Here is a 20,216-nt window from a genome sequence, read left to right as displayed (position 1 = left end):
TGTTTTGATTATTTTTGTTCTTGGTCTGAAATGTAGATTCCCCTATTAATATTTAGTGTTTTGATGAAACGGACTTTAAACACTGGCAATATTTGTATAGTGCCGTTGTATATAGAACAGTAGAGATCATTCCACTTTATTTCAGATAGTACAAGAATGGGAGTGGTCAGTGAACAGCAGTTTCATAGTCTTCTAATGATAACATTTTGGTTTCTAGCTTAGTTTTTGATGAGTAACTTGAAATTATTTTAAAACTGTTTCATTTAGTTATTATTGTCCTTCAAATCAAAGCCAGAGCACTCTGATAGGCACCTGGACAAACAAAATTAAGAAAACTTACACTGTAGTGACTAGTCATGTGTGTTCTAGAAATTATTAAGGTTCCTTTAGAGTTCTCTTTGCTTTGAGGTGAATGAAAGGGTGTTGAATCAAAGGCCAAGCTTATCTCAAGTTTCTGGAAGTTTTCGTAAGCTGCTGATTTAGAAAAGGGAGGGCAATACTGAACAGTAGAGTATATTGGAAGGGGAAGTCTCAGTGCTTAATCAAAACCAAGATGACTGATACTTTTTTTTTATGTTGCTGAATGTGCAGAGCAGATGCACTTAAGCTTTAGTAACAGGAGAGATAATAAGATGGATAACCCACAATCTTCTTGGACAATAAGCAGGAGCTGTTAGTGCCTAGAACTAAGTAATACCATACATGTGGGGTGTACGGTAGTTGCATGCAGACTTTTTAGTGGTGTATCTTCTGTAGCTGCCTCTCAGGGTGTAACATAATTTGGCAGCTATGAGGTACTATTTTTGTTGATGGAATATAAAATAATAATTTTACCTTTTTTTTTTTTTTGAGCAAAATGAGACCGTAATGGTTAACCGACTCAGAAGTGTTAATATTTAATCGGAGATTATTAATGTGGTTCAGAACATCCAAAGCAAAGCATGTTTAAAAATACTAGAACACTTTCGTTAACCATTCATTTATATTTTGTTTTGCATGTGTATCTATTAAAAATATAGATATATAAGTTAACCACTAAGAAATATCCTTTTCATCTTGGCTAGCATAGCTTTATTCTTTAAAAAAATATTGCAAAAAAAATTCATCTGAAAAAAGGCCTTAAGTTTTGCTACTCTAGTTTTGTATATAAAATTTGATTCAAGTTTCTTTTTACTAAATATAAGAGGTTTATTTGCTTACATATTTCCATTCTATAAGTTATACTAGTATTTCTGTATTGCTGTTTTAAATCCTGGGTATGTTTCATAATTGTTTTATCTTCTTTTGCTATGGTAGAATGCAATAAATTAAATGGAATTCTACGGTTCAATTTTCAGCCTGTACCTTAATGTAAGGTTCATGATTCTGGGTTTTTAAACAGTTGATTTTGTTCTTCCAGTCCTTTTCTCAGTATAAATTCTAGAGGAAAATGAGCCAGCTTTCTAGAGGTTGAGACGCTAGCTACAGAGGTGAAACAACTTTGATGCTGGGAGTGGGAAAATCTTAAAGAAGGAAGTGTGATATGCACTTATCTCTCTGTTACTGAGACTTAGGGACTTTTGGACACTTCTCTTAGAGAAGTGCCTATTAAGGTTTTGACTTTCAGAGGTGATTCAAGGAGTACTTCTCAAGGTCTTCGCATAAACACCAAACATGATTTTCAATAAAATTGTCAATAAAGACATGCTTTAATCACTTAGTTCCATCTTCATCATTTAAATACCTTGAAAAATCTGACTGTAGGTCAATCAGATGGTTAGCAAACAGGTTAATAGTAGATATTTCAATTAGCCTGAGTGTCTGTTCTAAATGCAAGACAGTCAGGAAAAAAAAATGCTGTGTGGGGAGTCCTGCTGTCATTGTGTTAGGATTAATACTTCATTTTGGCTAAGTAGGTCTGTCAATTAATAGCTTTTTAATAGGAAGGAGTTTCTATCTGAGGAGCCTATTCTTATTTAAAAATACAAAATAAAGCTGTGCTTTTTTTCAGAACTTCTGAATTTTAAGAAATGCTGAAAATCATATAAATTTACTCTAATGTTGTGTTCTAACAAAATACGCATGTGTGTAAACATACAGGGCTGCCTTAACTTCTGTGATAAGGTGTTTATAGATTATTTTTTCTCCTCAGAAAGCGCAGAAGGGTTTCCAAGTTATGATACAGCTTCCGAACAACTTCATGAAGCAGGATATGATGCCTACATCACTGGACTGTGCTTCATCTCCATGGCTAATTTCCTAGGTATCTACGTAGTCTTTTTTAAACCTTCTCCCTAGTGCCATCTGTAGCTGCTTATTACATACTGAGTTTCTTCTTCATTCATCAGGTTCATTCCTCAGTCCTCCGAAAAACCATGTGTCTGCTAGATCAAAACTCATTGAACCTTTTTTTAACAAGTAAGTAGTTGTTGTATTAAAAGACCTGCTGAAGTGTGGAAATACAACACTAGCATAAGAATATATCTCTAGCCTCAGAATCAATAGCTAACTGCATTTTTCTTTACACTTCAGTTTTGATTGGCTTTCTGGTTCACACTGGTAATGCTGCAGAGAGGCCAGGATTTGTAAAGTCAATACCTTTTCTTTTGAAGGGAATGGTTTACTTTCTGCTAACCTGTAACAGGATGCTTAGAAGAGTACCTGGACTGCTTTAATGATCTTGTCCATGCCAGTGCTGAGAATATGTTTACAATTTAAAAAATTATTTCTGGAGTAAGCTTTGAGAGTAGTAGAGCTGATGAAAAACTGGTCAGCTCTTCTTTATGTTTTAGGACGCTGTCAGAAACTGGTGATAGTTCAAACTGAGTACTCTAAACAGTCTGGAAAAACTAAAATATCCCTACATTAATATCAATCCAAATAACGCAAAGCTATTGTATTAACACTATCAGGGAACCCATTTTTAAGAAGGCATAATAAACACATATGATTTGTAGTGTATGGGATGATACTGTGATCAGTATTTTGTTTTTGAATTGGATCTTCATGCAAATTACTTGAACAAAGTAGTAAGACTTGAGAATTGTAGAAATCTTTATGCACAGATTTGATTCTTTGCATATTTTACCTGTAGATTTTATCTTATGAAGCTTCTAAAGATAGTATAACTTGTCATGTAAAGGGAAAGGAGTTGAAATTAAAAAGATGCTAGTGCTTAGTCTGCCTGTCCAAGTTCAGGACAAATTCCATCCTTTTAAACCCTATCATATAGGAGTTGGCAAAATTAATTATTTTAGCTTCAGATGGTCTACACAAGAGAATAATTGTGATCAATGGCTTTCAGATTTCATTGGTCTGGAAACCAAATGACTAGTGACAGCAGTTAGGTGAGTCTCTTGACACTGAGACATGTGAGGCAGTAACTCCATATGTTCTAGCAGACATTATAAACTGTATGTACATTCCTTAGATTGGACACGGACCTGCAGTGACCGCTTGATTTGAATGTGAAGGTGATGATAGAATTGATCAGTGCAATTTCATTTTAAAATAGGATTTATCGCAAGGTTGTTTTCTGTAACACCAAAACACACACATGCCAACTAGTAGTTGCCAACTGAGGCAGTTATTTTTTCAGTCGTTAACCAAAATGCTTTCAGTTCTTTCTAGAGATACATATCTGCAACAAGTACAAACTGAAACTTTCACAATAAAATAAAGCTGTCACAATAACAGGTTAAGTTTAAGCTTTTCAAGTTAATGAAGTAGTGTACTTCAAATGTGATATTCCTCTAACAGGGACATTTCAAAGTTTTGAGAGGAAGCCTGCCTTGTCTATTTTGGCTTCAGAGTTAACACTCCCTAACTGTAAAGGAAGGGAAAGGTCACAAAAAATTCTAGGGAAAAGAACAGCGCATTTTTTTTTTTTTTTTTTAAAGCAAGAACTGAAAATTACTGTTTACAAGAAAAAAGGGAAGTTTATCCAGTCTGTCATTATTCAGAATTTCAGCTTCTTGTTTCAGAAAAAGCTATATATAATTTTTAAATCATGGAAACTTGGAAAATTTGCCACATCTTACTTTCACATTATCTTGGAAGCTTCGCCATATTCTAACATCTGCCTCTTCATTTCGGTCAGAGCTTGAAGATGAGACTGTCTTACCTTTTTCTTATAGTGAGCAGGCCAAGGCTTGTATTTTTAAAGTTGTTGGTTTTTTTTGCTATACTGCAAGATAACAAACCAGAATAAGACCACTCAATTTATTTAATTATTTAAAAAATATTTAAGTACATATCAGAAATCAGAGCTGTTGGATATTTGAATGAACAAGTCTTTTGCTTTGTTCACTATGCTTTTGCAGACCTGATCACTATTTTCAGCACTTGGTCTGTTTAGCATCTGTAAGTAGCATCCAGGGCTTGTGCAATTTAAATAGTTATCTTAAGGTCCCTAGTAAGTATGTTGCTTCTGGGGCTTTTTTGCAGGTATGCTCTGGGCTGCCAGCTAGCTTCCTGCTATACTTATTTCTCTCTAGTTTGTGGTCTAGAAGCTTTCCCTAGTTGAGCTTCTTCTCTTCCTCCTGGGGAGAAAAAAAACTATCTTCCTCCTTCCTCCAGAAGTTCTACCTGATCCTGTGGGCAGCAGTCAGAACAAGGAAACCTTTTCCTTTGTGCTGTAGTCATGTTCTTCAAGCAAAACACAAACTACAACATGCAAACAGTAAGCTAAACAAATGAAAGTTATACTATCTGTCACAAAAGTTTTTCCTGAAAGGAGCTGAACAGTGTAGTTTGTTATAAGGCAATTATTTAGAAGCCATGTTCTCAGCAGACCACTCTACGATTCTTTGGGTTGCTTATAAAGTCTTAATTTCAAGATCTCTGAATACTAGGTGTTAATATTTAAATACAGTTTAGAGATTAAACTTTTACATGATTGATGTGATAGGATTATGGAAATGTTTTCTGTTCGAATGGACTTTTCACTAATCTGAATAGCGGGAGTAAATCTAAAACTGAAAAATTGAGCTTTGATTTTTTCAAACTTAGCCTTCAAAGGAAGGTAATACTTTTTTTTTTTGGCAGTTATTTTGACTTCTTTCATGATGTCAGCAAAGTTATGGAACCTCCTGGCTTGCCATTCAAAAGTGGTGGCCAGCGTATAGCTTAATGTTCATGTAGGTTAATGATGAACACAGGTAAAATCTCTAGTTTCAACTTGTAAGAGTGGAGCTGATTAAAAACAGACTTTGGACTTTGCCTTAGGGTTGTTTGGCTCTTTTAGGCATAATGCAGTAAGTTATATGATAAACAACTCAATAAGACAAGAATTCCAGAGATGCATTTCTGTAATCTTTATGCTTTATTGTATATGCAGCATCTTTGAAAAATCATGTTCATGTGAACAATCTGCTGTGAGTAATCCCTGATGAACACTTAGGTGTTGAGATGATGGGACTTGTGTATTGTAATATCTAAACTCTCATGTGTATAATTTGAATGCTGTATTTGTGTTATATGCTTTGGGGTTGATTTGAAATTTTTTTGACCTGTTTTGTTTAGAGCAACATCTCTTCTTTCATCCCTACCTCCCTGCACGCACCAGCAAGCCCCTCCCAGACTTGTAATGGCAACTTTATTTCAGAGCTCCTTGGGTTGTTTCAATGTTGTTTTTTTTTTCTTTTGGTGTAGCTGGAGGCAGGGGGTGAAAGAGGTGTAGAGTGATGAAAACACTGTGTTTTATTGAGCTGAATAGCATGATGGTCTGTAGAAATATAAATTCCCTTAGAATTTTTTTTTTTATACAAGAGGATATCAGAAAACAAAATTTGATATATGTGCAGATAGCTTGGTTTTGTGCTGTTTTTGTGGAAAAATGTCTCACCAGGGAGCTAGGTTCTCTGACATGTATTGCAAATCGGTTAATTTCTCCTTCTGGTTTTCTATTTTAATTTCATTTTCTTTGTAAAATTATTGCAAAAGAATGTCAGTGTGCTTTTTCTGCAGTTTGACTGATAGCTTTTCAATTGCAGTGTAGACAATTGCTGTTCTTGTGCTTTCCACCACATCTGACTGTACGAGTTACTGACCTGGATTAGTAACTGATCTGGGTTTAAAAAGATGCTTTTTCTTTTTTCAGCTGGATCAGTTTCTCTACACAGCTGTGAAAATTTTCATCCTAGCTCAGTGCATAGGAAGAGTGTTGACTACTTGAGACTACTTATGCATTGCAGTGAAGTGGCATGATCATAGCCTTGCTCTCCTTGTTTTACTTGACTTGCCACAGAGACAACTGTCCTTCAAGTGGCTGACTCAAAATACCGGAGAGTTCCTAGGACATAGTTGTATTTGGAGAAATAGACTTCTGTCCTCTGACTGTGTGATCTGGCTGCAGCCTCTAAACAGTGTAGGAAATAACATTTTTTACCTTGGTCAGTATAGCTTTTAAATAATTGTGAATTAATGTAGTGAAAAGCAAGGTCGTAGCTACAACTTCACGAATTTAGCTAGTTTAATATAAAGTAGGTTTTATGTTGTCATATAGAACAACCTTATGAGTTTAAATTTTCTGCAGATAGATGAGGAATCTTATAACCGTAATTATGGATACTTAATTGTGAATTATGCTGCGACTCAGTGTTTGTAATCCATGTGATGTAAGTGCTGCAAGATGCAGTTACTGCAGTAACATACTTTAAGTACACTTAATATTAAAATCAGTATTTATACTATCTTTTTAGGGGAGTGTGTGTGTGTGTATGTGCTGTTTAAAGAATTAGTTCTTTGACCAAAAAAATAAATGTAGGATTTGTCTCAGAGGATAAAAACAGATCTTAATTAATCTCAGGTATATAAATTTTTTTTGGCATAAATCTGTTCTTGCTATTGGCCACTGTATTGCTTTCTTCCACGTGACAAAATCTGGGGGAGAGCAGCTTAACTAGTATTCTAGCCAGAAGTTTTTGTTGTATTTTGGTAAACTTAATCTTTATTTTTAGGAAAATGTCTACCTAGGAAACTAAACTAGTTATTTGACTACTTTAAAAATTATCTGGTTCCAAGAATTCTGTGAAAGCTTTCCCTTCAGGTAGCACAACTTAAACCAAATCTGTCTTGTTTTTTTTAAAACTTTTGCTGTCCTGCGTGGGTGATGGACAGCCTTCATCCAGTGAAGACTAAACTGCTTTTACTGACTATCTGAAAGACCGTATTGTTTAGGCAATGCTTAACTTCTGCACTGGAGTCCGAAGAAGCCTGTGGCTCCTACTAACAGTGATATTATTTCAGATGAAGACATGAGCACAAATTATAGGTAATAAATGGTACTGAGCATCTTCTGACAGTCTCAAGTGAAGCCAAACTTACTAGCAGAGCGTAGATCCCAGACCTGGAGGTTCTTTTCTGCCCAGCTAGATGCTCTGTGACAGTGGTGTGATCCTGCCTGATGTCTTCCACCAGAGATGGAATATAGTCACATCCCTTCTATTCTTCCTTGGAAGATGTGTTGAATACTCCCTCTTTGTATTCTTCTTCCCTTTAAACTCATAAATCATCATATGGGCTGATCACTGTCTCTCCCATCTGTTGTTTTCTGGGTGGATAGCTTTTTTTGTTTCTTTTTTGAGCAATAGCACTGCATATCCTGTCAGTTTTACCCCAGATATCTAAGGATATGTCAGAGTAAGGTGTTTTTCTCTGTTTCCTTCTGGAAGCTGTGTTCTGAAGCTAGCTTCATTCTCAAGATGTCGCTCCTGTCCTGTTTAGGCAGATAGCTATAATGAAGCCAAGGCTATAGCAGTATGGTTCCTAAGGCCATATAAGAAGCTATATATAAGCTGTAAGAAACTCTGTCTCCTTTGTAAAATATCTTAATAAGTCAGTGCTGTGCTGGAATTGTTAAAGTTTCTAGAGTTAATTGATTATGACATTTCTAATTTTGATTGATAAAATTCCTTTTTAGGTTCTGCAGTACTCAGGCGGACACTGTGTGCATTATGCCATAACTTCCCTGAGACTTAGCAAGAGAAATTAGATGGGTCAGTGTGTTTCATAGCTGGTGCCAGTTCTCTGAAGACCCCTAGGCTCACATGTGAACCCGTTATATAGTCCATTTTCTCCCCAGTGGTGGTTTTTTTCTTTCACTTGAGTATTTATAATAAAGACAAGTTACCAGCTGCATTACAGTAGACGTTTCAGTGATATAAGTCACCATAAGGACATAATATTCAAACTCGTAAAAGCTAATAGTGAATGTGGTATGATAGAAAGAATCTCTATGGAATTACAGATCAGTCTGCACACTGAAAATGTTTTATCAGCTGTTGATATCAGTTATTACTTAGTTGAATACTGTAACTGTAATCTGATAAGCATTTTAGAAGCTTTCTGAAGTGATGATAGAAAATTTATTTATTTTAGCCCTCCAGTGAACACTATACACAGCAAATATTTTGTAACGGCAATGTGGCATCTATACCTATGTGAGGATTTTAGGCTACTTACCTTGTCTTAGAGGGAAATAGTTTTCAGAGCTCAATATGAGCTTTTATTGAAAGTGTTTCTTGAATGTTTTGAGAAATTCTTCAGTTACACGTTAAAGGGCAAAAGACTCATCCTGGTTAGCTCCATTGAAGTGTAATAGTGATGGCTTTTGCAGTTTTAGGGTTTTAAGATCCTTTCTATCTAAAGCATGGTGCAGTGCTCAAAAAATGGGAAAGTATATGCGTATTTAGAATGTCAGCTTTTGTGCTATTACTGGCTCTTACTGCGCAGAGTTGCTACTTTCTAGATGTTCATTTCCTCACTTGTTTTAATTGTCTTCAGCAGTAACAGTTTGGGTTTTCTTTGTGATGTTAAGTAAGTAAAATTACTAGCAAGATGCCAAGTAACTTTTTGAATCTGGATTGTTAGATAACGGATTGGACTTAATTAAAGGGTCTGCTTGGTTTCTTTTCTATATCTTATGATAGGGTTGGGATGATTAATCTGCTTCATCAGAAGCAACATCTAAAAAAACTATAAAAAGGAAAGCTTATTAAAAGGTCTTGAGGCGGAAATTTGCTAATTTTGCTTTTCCCTTCTGTTTCAGGTTATTCCTTATGAGAGTAATGGACATACCATATCTCAATTTGGAAGGACCAGACTGTAAGTAGCTTATTTCATTGTAAACTTACTACCGTTCTGAGAAATTTCCTGGAGGAGGATGTGTAAAGATTAAGTATCATATATCTAAAGCATGGGACATCAGCTGTGTTTAGGTTATTAGCCACTTATCAAATGATCTAAACCTCCTCTTTTTTTTGAATGAAATAGTAAAACCGTAAGTTCTTCAACTTCAACCAGAGAATTTGCTTTCTAAAGGGGATTGACTAGAACAGATGAAACTATTGTAACTAAATGTAACATATTTTGAAGCTAGCAGCTTTAAGGTTATTTTGGATCACGATTCTTAAGTACCATACAACATATAAAGTGGGGTCTTAACACTTTCCCCTGTCCCCTCACCCCAGCAGTGAATACATGATGCAAACTAGTGAATAGCAAATGGTTCTGAAAATCTTCTGGCTACTTTCCTTCACAATGTGCGTGCAGGGGTACCTTAACTTAAATTGAATCATCAGAATTCTTTTGCCACATGAGATTGTGTTTACATACATGGAAAAATATTACTTGAAATATCTTTACTTTTCAAGTTATTTCAAGGTTACAGGCCTGGGGCTGTAATAAGTTGCTAATATCTTTAAATGAAAACAGATTTTGCTAATATAAAGGTCCTTACTGTTGTCAGATGTTACACTATGAGGGAGAAAACTTTGGATGAGTGTTACCTCTGATTTCTTACTTCTGAAAATGTAAAGCCCTGGAGGTCAGGCTAGACCTTGACTAGATGAAAGCTTGATTTTACACTGTGAAGTCAGATGCATGGATGTCTTAAAAATGATGCCCATCTGGAAGCAATATTTATGTGAAGAGATTTTCCACTCCATGCATCGGAAAACTCGGACTGGAGGATGACCCTTTATTAGACGCTATTTAATAGGAACAGAATGCAGTTCTAGAAAGGTGGAAGTAACTACCAGAGAGGAAAATACATGCTGTAAGGGCATGTATTTAATTTTTAATTAAAAAAAATTAGGTTAGGTAATCACATCACTGAACTCTGTCTCTGTGGATTTATTGGAATGGTTATCTAATTATGTTGCATACTTATTTCCCCAACTGTTTGATATTGAGTGGAAGAATGGATAAATACTTTGGATCATTGAGAGAATGCCAAAACTACTAAGCTGTAAATATGCTACTTGCTAGCCAACTTACAGGATTGTTTTGATACTTTGCCAAGAAGAGTTGCCAAAAAAGAGACTGCCTCTGAAAGTCTGTCTCTTTTATCTGAAAGCCACTCCTGTAGAACAGACTGATGCAGATGTTACAGCAGAATCTGAACCGGGGAGACTTTCTAAGCTTCAAAATGGAAAGTACATCTAAGGTAGAGTGTTTGGCTGGCTGCTTTAGAAACTGCTACTTCTATTTTGAGATTTAAACACTAGTGTATATAGAGGAAGCTATGTGGTTGTTTGTTGTCTGTAGGGGGCATTTTTGCAGAGAAGTGAAGCCACGCAAAGAATAAGGCCACACTTCCGTGGTAGATATAATTGAGTCTGTATTAAAAAAAAACAACAACCAGAGGTGAGGTGCAGCTAGCAACGTGACTGTTGTAAGTTTTGTTGTGTTTGTCAGTTTGTTTGTCCTGTAGTGTTATAGCTAGTTTGTGCACAATTTTTCCAGAAACAATGGAGTTTGGTAACATGTGCTAGGTCAAATAGTATTGAATGTGGGAAAGTGACTTTCATCATCTTCCTTTGTTACAGTGTATTTAAAAGCTCCTTTGAAAAGAATGAAGTTGCTGCTCAAAGTGACTGCAAAGCAGAATATGAATAAAATATTTCTCACTTGAGTACGTAGAAGGTATAGAAGTTTAATAGAGGAGCCAAAATGAATTTAAGAATAAACTGATACTGGAGGGTTAGGAGTAGTTTCTTCTTGCTAATCAATAGAAAAAGGTTGTTATAACATCCGAAACTGGAATTCTTACAGTTCTCTAGTACTGGATTGCAATACTTAAACCTTTGAATTGCTGGCTGTTCAATAGGCTGTACAGCGATGAATTGATCTGCATTGGCTTGTTGAGACAACTTGTGGGGTTTTGGTGTCGGGCTTGTATAGTGCCAAAAAAAAAAGAATTCTGGTGCTTAAAAAATTTTGTAGTAACAGATTTAAGGAACAAGACTTCCCCTGTGCTCATAAAGGGATTGCTTTCTTTAGCTACTTGTGTCTCCATCTAATCTGATGCTCAGGTTCTCATGCAAACCTGTAGTTTGTTAGCAGGGAGTTTCTGATAAACTCACGCTAACCCAGCTTGTTTTGAGTGGAAAAAAATTAAAGCACCTATAAGCAAATCCCAAGTGGCTGGAGGCTGGCAGCTATAACATCTTCAGTTAATACTGTTTCATCTGGACAAGGCTATATTCCTGCATACCTGTATCCAATATCAATTTTAATTCAGTTGATATGATCAGACAGATGAAAAATTTACCCTTTTCTAAGCTGCATGGGTTCTGCTGAAGAATTAGATGCAATGTTACAATTTACCACAGGGTCATATTCTGGTCTTTCACTTTTTTGCAACTGAAAACCTATGTTCTTTGTGGAGCAAAACTTAGTTACTCAAACTAAACCTTTTTTTTTCTTAGTGTGGTTTTTAATAATAATAAAAAAAAGTCTGACTGTTTATATTCTAGCTTGTACCTAATGTGATATGAAAACTGGATTGAACACTGTTTCACAGTAGGTTTTTTATTGACAGAAAAGTGGCAGCATTGAATTTTTGCTAAGAATTTTTTTAAAGCTAGAGCTGGAGCATGAAGAGGCTGTTGTTTTTTTTTCTTCTGTCCTTGAACTTGGCGCAAAGGGTGCAAAGGACTGTATTTGTGGGCATTTCCTGCTACATGTAATGGTGTTTCAATTTTTTATAGAGATGAGCTAGCAGGATTTAGTATGTCTATACTCAGCCAGCACAGTGGGGTGGGATGAATTGCAGGCACTTTTTCCTTGGTGCCTAATGTAGCTTTGTAGATCTTGTCCTGTACTCTTATTAAAAAAAAAAAAGGAAAAAAACCTGCTAAATGACCATGTTGCATAACTTTTTTAGGATATCCTAAAGATACCAGTAGTGACTGTTATTTTAACAAATGCTTTTTTTCTTTCTCAGTACAGCCAAAACGAGATCATGTTCTTCATGTTACTTTTCCCAAAGAGTGGAAGACCAGTGACCTTTACCAGCTTTTCAGTGCCTTTGGTGAGTGATATAATCTATCCTTCCTCATACTTCCCCCACCCCACGTTTTGTCATTAGCAAGTGCCTCTGGTTTTGTTTGTTATTTTTTAATCTGTGGATGCCAACTTTACTCCTAGTATAGGTAATGATGAATCACCTTTTGTAATTTTTGAGTGGTATCTTGTGGACTTTCTTTGTAATAATACGTTGAAAATGAAAGTGTCTGCCCTGGTGAACTGCTCTTTAGAAATCTTTTTATGTGGTGCTTGTTGAATATTGTGGACCTGTGATACTTTTATTTACAGCCTCTCCTGGGAGAAGGTAAGAGTTTATATAGGTGGGTAAAGGGAATGGGCATTGGTGTGAAAGGCAGACGAAGGTTTTAGGAATAAGGTTCGTCCTGCAGTCTGCCTAAAGCCAGACGCTAAATGATGTGGGTCTAGGCAAGCAAGCAAGCTTGAAAATAGCCAATTTAATTTCAAGATTGTGAACACCATCCAAGTCAGAAGAAACAACAGAAAAGCTATCTAATAACTGGGGACTAGTAGTACTGTTATTCCTCTACTAAGTCTTAGTATATAATGTAGGGACATGGAGACCCTAATTAATTGACCACAATCCCCTTAATACCTAAGTCTTGCAGAAGCAAGCAATGGTTATTCTTTACATCCCTAAATCAGAACAAGAATGATCTTTCATACAGCCCTGTGTTGGATGTTTTTCTCCAAGATTTTTATTGCGGATTGGTTTCTAGTTTCTTATTGCTAGGTAAGGTAATGCTTCAAAAGAGATCTTTTGGGTTTGGAAAGAATTTTAATTTTTTTTATAGGGATTTTTAATTTGTTTTTGTTTGTTTGTTTTGCAAAGAGGTGACTTCTTTCCATTTCTTAAAACATTTACTGTAAAACAAAAATTATCACTTTTATTAAAATAATTTTTTGCATGATTTTCTAGAATTATTTGCTCACGATACATACATTACTGAAAGTAGCTTATTAAATGTTACATATAATAGACATTTATGTATCTAGTCTTCCTCAAATTCTGTAATGAGGATTTTAATGGGAAATGGCTTTAAAAAAAAAAAAAGTTTATCAAAGTGTTTATGGGGGGTATCACTTTTGCATTTAAAAAAAATAAAATCTTTTCTTTATGTTGCATTCATCTTAGCAGCTCTAAGCAGAGCATGTATGACTGAATTTGTAATTTCTCTTTTCCTATAAATTTTCTGGTTGGCACTATAGTTTTCCCTTTTTTCTGCCCCCAGTCATACTTAAAGTCCCAGTACTGCTTTAGTCCATTGAAGTATAATCACTGTAAAACCTGTACATATTTTTACGTGTGTTTTTAAGCAGATAAGTGACTAGTTGGCTCTCTATTATGAAGCAGACCTTTCCCCTTTTGGAAACAAGCAAATCTGTTTAGCTAGTACTTGATCAGTGTACTGCGGTTGTTTTAAAGGAATAAAATCATAGAATCGTTTGGGTTGGAAAGGACCTTTTAAGATTCAGTCCAACCGTAAACCTAAGACTACCAAGTCCATCGCTAAACTGCGTCCCTAAGCACCACATGTACACATCAGTGAAAGGATGGAAGTCCCTCAGTGCACTCGGTCTCGTTAGTCCTGTGCGTGCTGTGGGTCACTGTGCTGGTTTACAGGATACCATTCTTCTCCTCCTCACCTAGAGGTGCGAGTTGGTAGTCTGTGCAGGGTCTCTGGACCCATGTAAAATGCACTCGGTTCCTTCTGCCTTCTTCATCTGTACTGCAGCATAACGCTTGATAGGATTTAATATTCCTGATCGGGAAATCTAGAATGCCAGAATGGAGAAAGTTACTGAGAGTCTTCTAGAGTTGCTCTGACAGGGGTAAGAAACAATGCAGTTTGGATGTTGTTTCTATAGGCTTTTGAAGACTCAGCCATATAATTTTTCTTATTTTATCAACTCCTCCCCTCCAGCGTTGGTGTGCAACGCGAGCACAGGGCACTACCACCAGGGGTCACACTTGCACATCTCAACGTACCGTTCAGTTTTGACATTCCCATCTCTTTCACTGTTCCAGATTCCAGAGCTGTGTTTTCGTACCTGGATTTACAAACTCCTGGTGTTTGGGTAGTACTTAATCTATATTTTGTTTTAGGCCTTATTGCTATGGTATTTCAAAACAAACTGCAGATTATTCCTTCCAAAATTCTAGGAGTACCCATCCTTTTTCAGTTGTAGCTGGACAGAGAGCAGCACAATGCGAGGTGAAGTGATTTGACAAAGCCCCAAAAATAGGGCAGTGACAGACATGAATTATCCCAATTATTACACCAGTTAAACATGTGTTTTTAAATTAAATTTTTACCTGGATTAGAAATAAATTGTTAAATTGAACACCAACATTAATCTGACTTCATAGAATTTTTTTAAAAATTTGTTTTAGCCTAGTATGAATTGAAGCAGTGTTGTAATCTTCCATGAAGCTTCTAATGAAAGCAGTGAAACAGCTGAAGGGGCTGCAGTGTCAGACTTGGAACTGTTTTACATTTGCTACTCTAGAAGGAGTGTTCATGATTCCAAAGTCTTTCAGTACTGCATGCATACCAAGTGGACACCTGTTCATGCAAGATGTTTTTATAGTCTCATGGGTGAATGTAGTTTCACTGTGCAAGTACTTGCAGTACTATGCAGTCTCTCAAAACACTTTCTTTAAATTCTTAAATTTGTGCATTTTTTATTAGGTCATGCTGATGTGAAATATGAAGGTATTAAAATAGTATTTGCTGGAATACAGCTTTTGTGTATGGCCTTCACTTTTACTGGGCTGAATGTCTGGGCTTTAATTAAAACACATACTATAAAGTATTACAAAAACTACTAAAAATTTTCCAAGTGAGTGGAGTCAAACCTATGCACTGTATTTTGTGAGAGTGTGAGGGTCGTCCTTAAGAGGGAGGTGAATGCTGATGAGTTCATGAAGTCACAGTGATCTTGAAGATGCGTAAATTACTTTTAAAATTTAACCAGTCCTTTGTGTGTTTAAAACTTGTTCTAGTAGTCCAGGCTGCTGTATAGGTGATTTTTAAGTGACTCTTAAATACTTTTTTTGAGACTCATTTACAAAATGCATACACTGTGACATTTGTTCCTGTTAACCGCTGTTCTGTAAACTCACTGTTTAACTTTTCTTAAAAAAAGAAAAAAAGGCAGATCTTGAAAAACGTTCCTTTCAAAGGTGAGCAACCTAGTTTAAGGAAAGCTTCTAGCACACAATATATATATTAAGTATTCTTCTGAGCTCATGTTCATATAGACATGTGAGCTTCGAGTGTTGGTTTTTTTGGTTGTGGGGGTGTATTGGCTGTGGGTTTTTTGTGTTTTGGGGTTTTTTTTTTTGTGTTGGGTTTTTTTTTTAATTATTTTATTTTGTTTGGGAGGGGTGTGTTAAATTCTAGTGCTATATTGCTGTGCATTTCTGGCCTTTCCTCCTCCTTCTCATGCCAATGTTTCCCTCTGCTACTCTTGCTTTCTTTGTACCCTGTGTTCCTGCCAGAAAGGTGGAAGCTCTGTTAACCCTTCTCAATTATTCACCAGGAAAATGTTGTTTGTGTTTAATATACACTTCAACCCTTGCTCGTAGACTAAAAGCTTCAGCTATTTCTTTTGTCTGATGCAATTGATGTCCAGAAGCTCTTAGCAGTTCTATCATGGTGTCAATGTGGTCAATTAGTTTTTTTTTTTTTTTAATTTATTGTAAGAAAGTAGAATATATTAATAAACATTTTTGGTTAAATGAAGGTTCATATAGTCCTAATACCTATCTTAAGTGTTTAATTGCCACTATCAGTTGTTTACTAAATGTATGAGAACAGAGACAACATATAGCAATCTATAACTAAGGAGCTCACGAGCTAGAGGTCACACTTGCATCTTTTAGTTTGAGTCTCACAGCTTTCTGTAAGTCAGTCTAAAATCATTCTTTATCCCATATATATTCTTGTCATCTTGATAGCAGTTCCCAACTGCAGTTAAGTGTTATGTGAAAAATTATTTTGGTTTTAAAACTTTTCTATATTTTATTAGATGTACCTTAGTTGTTTTATAATGAAATAGTGAAACCCCTTTGTACATATTTCATATAATTTCTGTTCTCATATCTTCCCCATAGACATGTATAGGCATCTTCCTTAGAATTTTCTTTTGAAAGCTGAGTCCTAGTTTACTTAGTCTCTTACATGGAAACCTTTCCATACCTTTGGTCATTGTGGTATAAAAACTGAAGGAAAATCTGTTTGACATAATCCATCAGCATAATTTTATTCTGTGGATTTTAATGTTATTTGCATGTTTTTGTTTATATATAGAGACTTTTCAAATTTATTTGTAGAAAAAAAATGCTACTTTGTGCCTTTATCTCAGAAGCAACAGAGCAGATTTTCATCTGCTCCTATTTGGGTGAAGATGCTTTGTTTCACTTGATGACTCTTTACTTGACCTTACCCTTTTTTAGCAAGGGACATTGTTTGACAGTGTATGTAGCAGCAAATAGACAAGGGGTTATAGGCTAACAATGGTGTTCTTCGAAGTACAGAACACATCTATTCTAGCAGCGTAGAGAGAGAAATCTGTTTTATTTCTCTAGAGCTGGTGTTCTGTTGCATTGCTGTACATGGCTTATTTGGATTAGTCTGGCAGTAAGCTGGTGTGCAGCTATGCTGATTGCTAAATATTGTACTTCAAGTGCAGATGCGTTTGCTTTTCAGGTCTTTATTGCCCTTTCACCATTGAAATGCACAATATTTACTGAGTGCTTAGCAATGTTGCTGGATGATCTAATTTATTAATCTTGTCTCTCTTAAATTCTTATTTCTTAATAGTAATGAAAAGTGACACCGTCTGAAAAGAGTATCTTTTAAGCATGGGGAATTGCAAAAGAGCATTTGTTGCAGTTCTCTTCAGATTGCAGCTCCATGTGCACTATTTGATGTTTGACTTATTCTTAAAAGTATACATTTGAAATGTATAAATCTGAGTATAAAGGCAGCATATGTTGGCAGGTATTGAAACCCTTAGCTATCTAAAATACCAAAATCATTTAGAGTGCAGCAATAAAAGGTATCTGGTACTGAAATGATGTGCCACCAGAGGCTGGATTTTTATTTATATATTTTTAATTGGTACTTAGCGAAAACATGGGCACTGAAGTCCATTTGAGTACTAGCTGAACTCCTTCAGGATATTTTATTCCGTCACTGATCCTCCTTGATATTGTACGCTGAGGGTACAATTGCAAGATGTTCAGGAGAATTTTTCTTTCTGATCTTTCTTTTGGTCTGTTCAGGGTAGATATGGAATTAATTAACTATATATATATGAAAGGGACAGAACCTGGACAGCACTTCCCTGTTGAAGAGTTACAGAAGAGTATGGTCTCGGATGTGTCAAGTGATCGTTTAGAAAATTTTGTAATTAGTAATGTAAAAAAGGACCTGATACTCAGAGAAATTCAGAGCAATAACTTGTCAGTGCACATGGAACAGTGCTAAATTGTAATTTGCAGTAATTTCTAATATTTAAAGGAAGCTCGGTGTCAGGGTTCTACCAAACGCACTGCAATTTTGAGTTGCAATCAGATCAGCTTGGGCTTTTCCTGTGTTGTGTAATCTTAAGTGTTCTGCCAAGAGCATGTTCTCCCTACAGTAAAGACCCTGCAGCAAAGATCTATGTTCTTCAAAGACTGAATTATTAGAAATTGAATTTATTTGCCCTGCAAAGTGTTTAAAGAAACTTTAACAGTTGACTTCTCAGTGTAGGCTCTTCTTGATAGCAGCCTTAGCCCTTTTGTATAGGTAAATGTCAGAAACCATTCTGAATTAATTATGGTTTTGGCAATGATCAAAATTATTATAACTTAAAGTCCTGAATAGCTGACTGCTCAAATGTATAGCATACAAACTAAATCTAGGGTTTTATTTTTTATAATTAGAAAATCTGTTTATTATTTGGCTGGAGTTCAGAAGAGACTTCCATAACCTTGTAACTTGTAGGCTAAATTAGATTTAAACAGATTAAACATCTGAAAATAAAATGCATTTTGAGCCATTTTGCATCATTGTTTTTAACCTTGTAATGTCTGAAGAGTAAATAGTGGTGTAACATTATATATAAACTTGATTTCCTAGTCTGCCTGAAAAAAATTGCACCAATTTTCAATATCTGAATTGTACAAACAGTAGAGCACTTAGATGAGGACAGGAGATGTAGATGGGTTTCAGACTATAATAAGACCTTGATGTCTGGAGTGAGAATCCTTTCTTCCACCTCTGCTTGATTATGAGCTCTTTTAGTGCTAATGTGACACTGAGCCATTCACATAGAAAATGGACTAACTGCTGGATGATTGGAGGAACTTCTTTCCAGTCATTGTTCCATTGTCACAGCTGCCAAATGAGGTCTCTGATTTTATGCTTTTGTCCTCGTATTTACTCAACCTAAGTTTTCCTTGCACATCCAGCAAATGGTGTATAGTGTGATCCAAACAAACCAGAGTTTGAAGATTTAGAATGTTGCAATAACTGGAGTTCTCCACTTGTGTGAACAATCTTCCTTGCCCCCGTTCCCCGGTCTACTGGAATTTCTTCTCTTGGGTGTCTGTACTAGTAAAGGAACCGTGAGTGGTTAACTGGAGGGAGCTTGTCCATGCTGTGCCTTTAGTAAATGCTGCAGTTCTGGAGGATGGACAGGTTTTAAAAACCAAAGAGCTGTTCCTTGATACAGAGCTGAAATTTCTCAGAAAAAAAATAGCTTCAATTTTTGTTGTAGAATTACATAGAACACATGAAGAGAGAACTAAAAAACCCCCTAAGATTACTTGAATTGTTACAAGATTTAAAAAAAAAAAAGCTATGAAGAAGCAGAATACTCGGGGAGTGAAAAAGGTATTAGATGTCTCTTTTTCCTTTCGGTCCTTACTCTAGTGGGTCTGAGGGTATACAGGATGCATATGCAGCCCTAACAGTCACTGCTTTCTGAACAGTTCCAGGCTCATGTACAACTGTGTATGCACTGCGCACCTTTTCAGTGGACAAAAGCCTTCTCAGGTGAAGTTACTCTTAGTTGACTATCTTCTTTTATGTCATTGCACAGCAGATAAAATCTGTGACTAAGCCCAAGATAAAAATAGTCATAATCATTTCTTTTGCCTTTTCTAGGTAACATTCAGGTTTCATGGATTGATGATACATCAGCATTTGTATCATTGAGCCAGCCGGAACAAGTACAAATAGGTAAGTGTTTCCGAATTTACGAATTGACTTCAAGTGGCTCCTGTAAAATGCTCTGAGCCAACAGGGTCTGTGATTGTAATAGCAAAACTACTGACTTGGTGCAGATGCTATAGGAGGAACTAAACTTCTATAGTACCAGCGCATGTGTTGCAGCAAAGACAACAAGACCAAACAACTTGTTTGAGTTTTGTGTTTTATACCATGATCCTCTGAGTACCTGAACCTGTTGGTAGAGTAATGCTATTTTCTTCACTTGATGCAGTATTTATTGAGGTCATTTACTGTTATTTTGCACAAAGCAGAGCTATCAAAGACTTTTATGGTCTTTGCCTTCAAATATCCTTTGGGCTGATATACCTGCTTGGTTTGGTTTTCGTTTGCAAGGAACAAGTGCAGTGGAAAGCCTTTTGTAGGTGTATTGTAGAACACACACAGAATAATAGTCTCCTAACAGTCTGGACTGCTAATGTGTGTTACGGTTTGTGTATTAGTAACATGCAATCTCTCCAGACCTTAATTTTTTTAATTTTCATTTGAACTTTTGAGCTTAGCTTTGAAAAAGGTTCATGGAAGTATACATGTTTAACCTTTTTTCTTGAAAGTTGATTGGTTTGGGGATTTGTGCATAACTACATAAATACCCCTAGTGAACCCGCATTCCTAATTCAC

General features: G+C 36.0%; 1 protein-coding gene across 1 annotated transcript in view; it reads left to right on the top strand.

Annotated features, from left to right (window-relative positions):
* PARN (poly(A)-specific ribonuclease) overlaps positions 1–20,216 on the top strand; it is a 59,810-nt gene that overhangs the window by 14,351 nt on the left and 25,243 nt on the right. The window contains exons 16-20 of the mRNA XM_010072460.1: positions 2,132–2,242; positions 2,328–2,397; positions 9,029–9,084; positions 12,209–12,295; positions 19,473–19,547. Of these exons, the coding sequence (XP_010070762.1) occupies positions 2,132–2,242; positions 2,328–2,397; positions 9,029–9,084; positions 12,209–12,295; positions 19,473–19,547 (399 nt within the window). The remainder of the gene's footprint in view (positions 1–2,131; positions 2,243–2,327; positions 2,398–9,028; positions 9,085–12,208; positions 12,296–19,472; positions 19,548–20,216) is intronic.

The sequence above is a fragment of the Pterocles gutturalis genome, unplaced genomic scaffold (genome assembly GCF_000699245.1).
Source record: "Pterocles gutturalis isolate BGI_N339 unplaced genomic scaffold, ASM69924v1 scaffold18646, whole genome shotgun sequence".
Lineage (NCBI taxonomy): Eukaryota > Metazoa > Chordata > Aves > Pterocliformes > Pteroclidae > Pterocles > Pterocles gutturalis.
The sequence above is the reverse complement of the archived record's forward strand: the minus strand, read 5'-3'. Positions and strand labels throughout refer to the sequence as shown.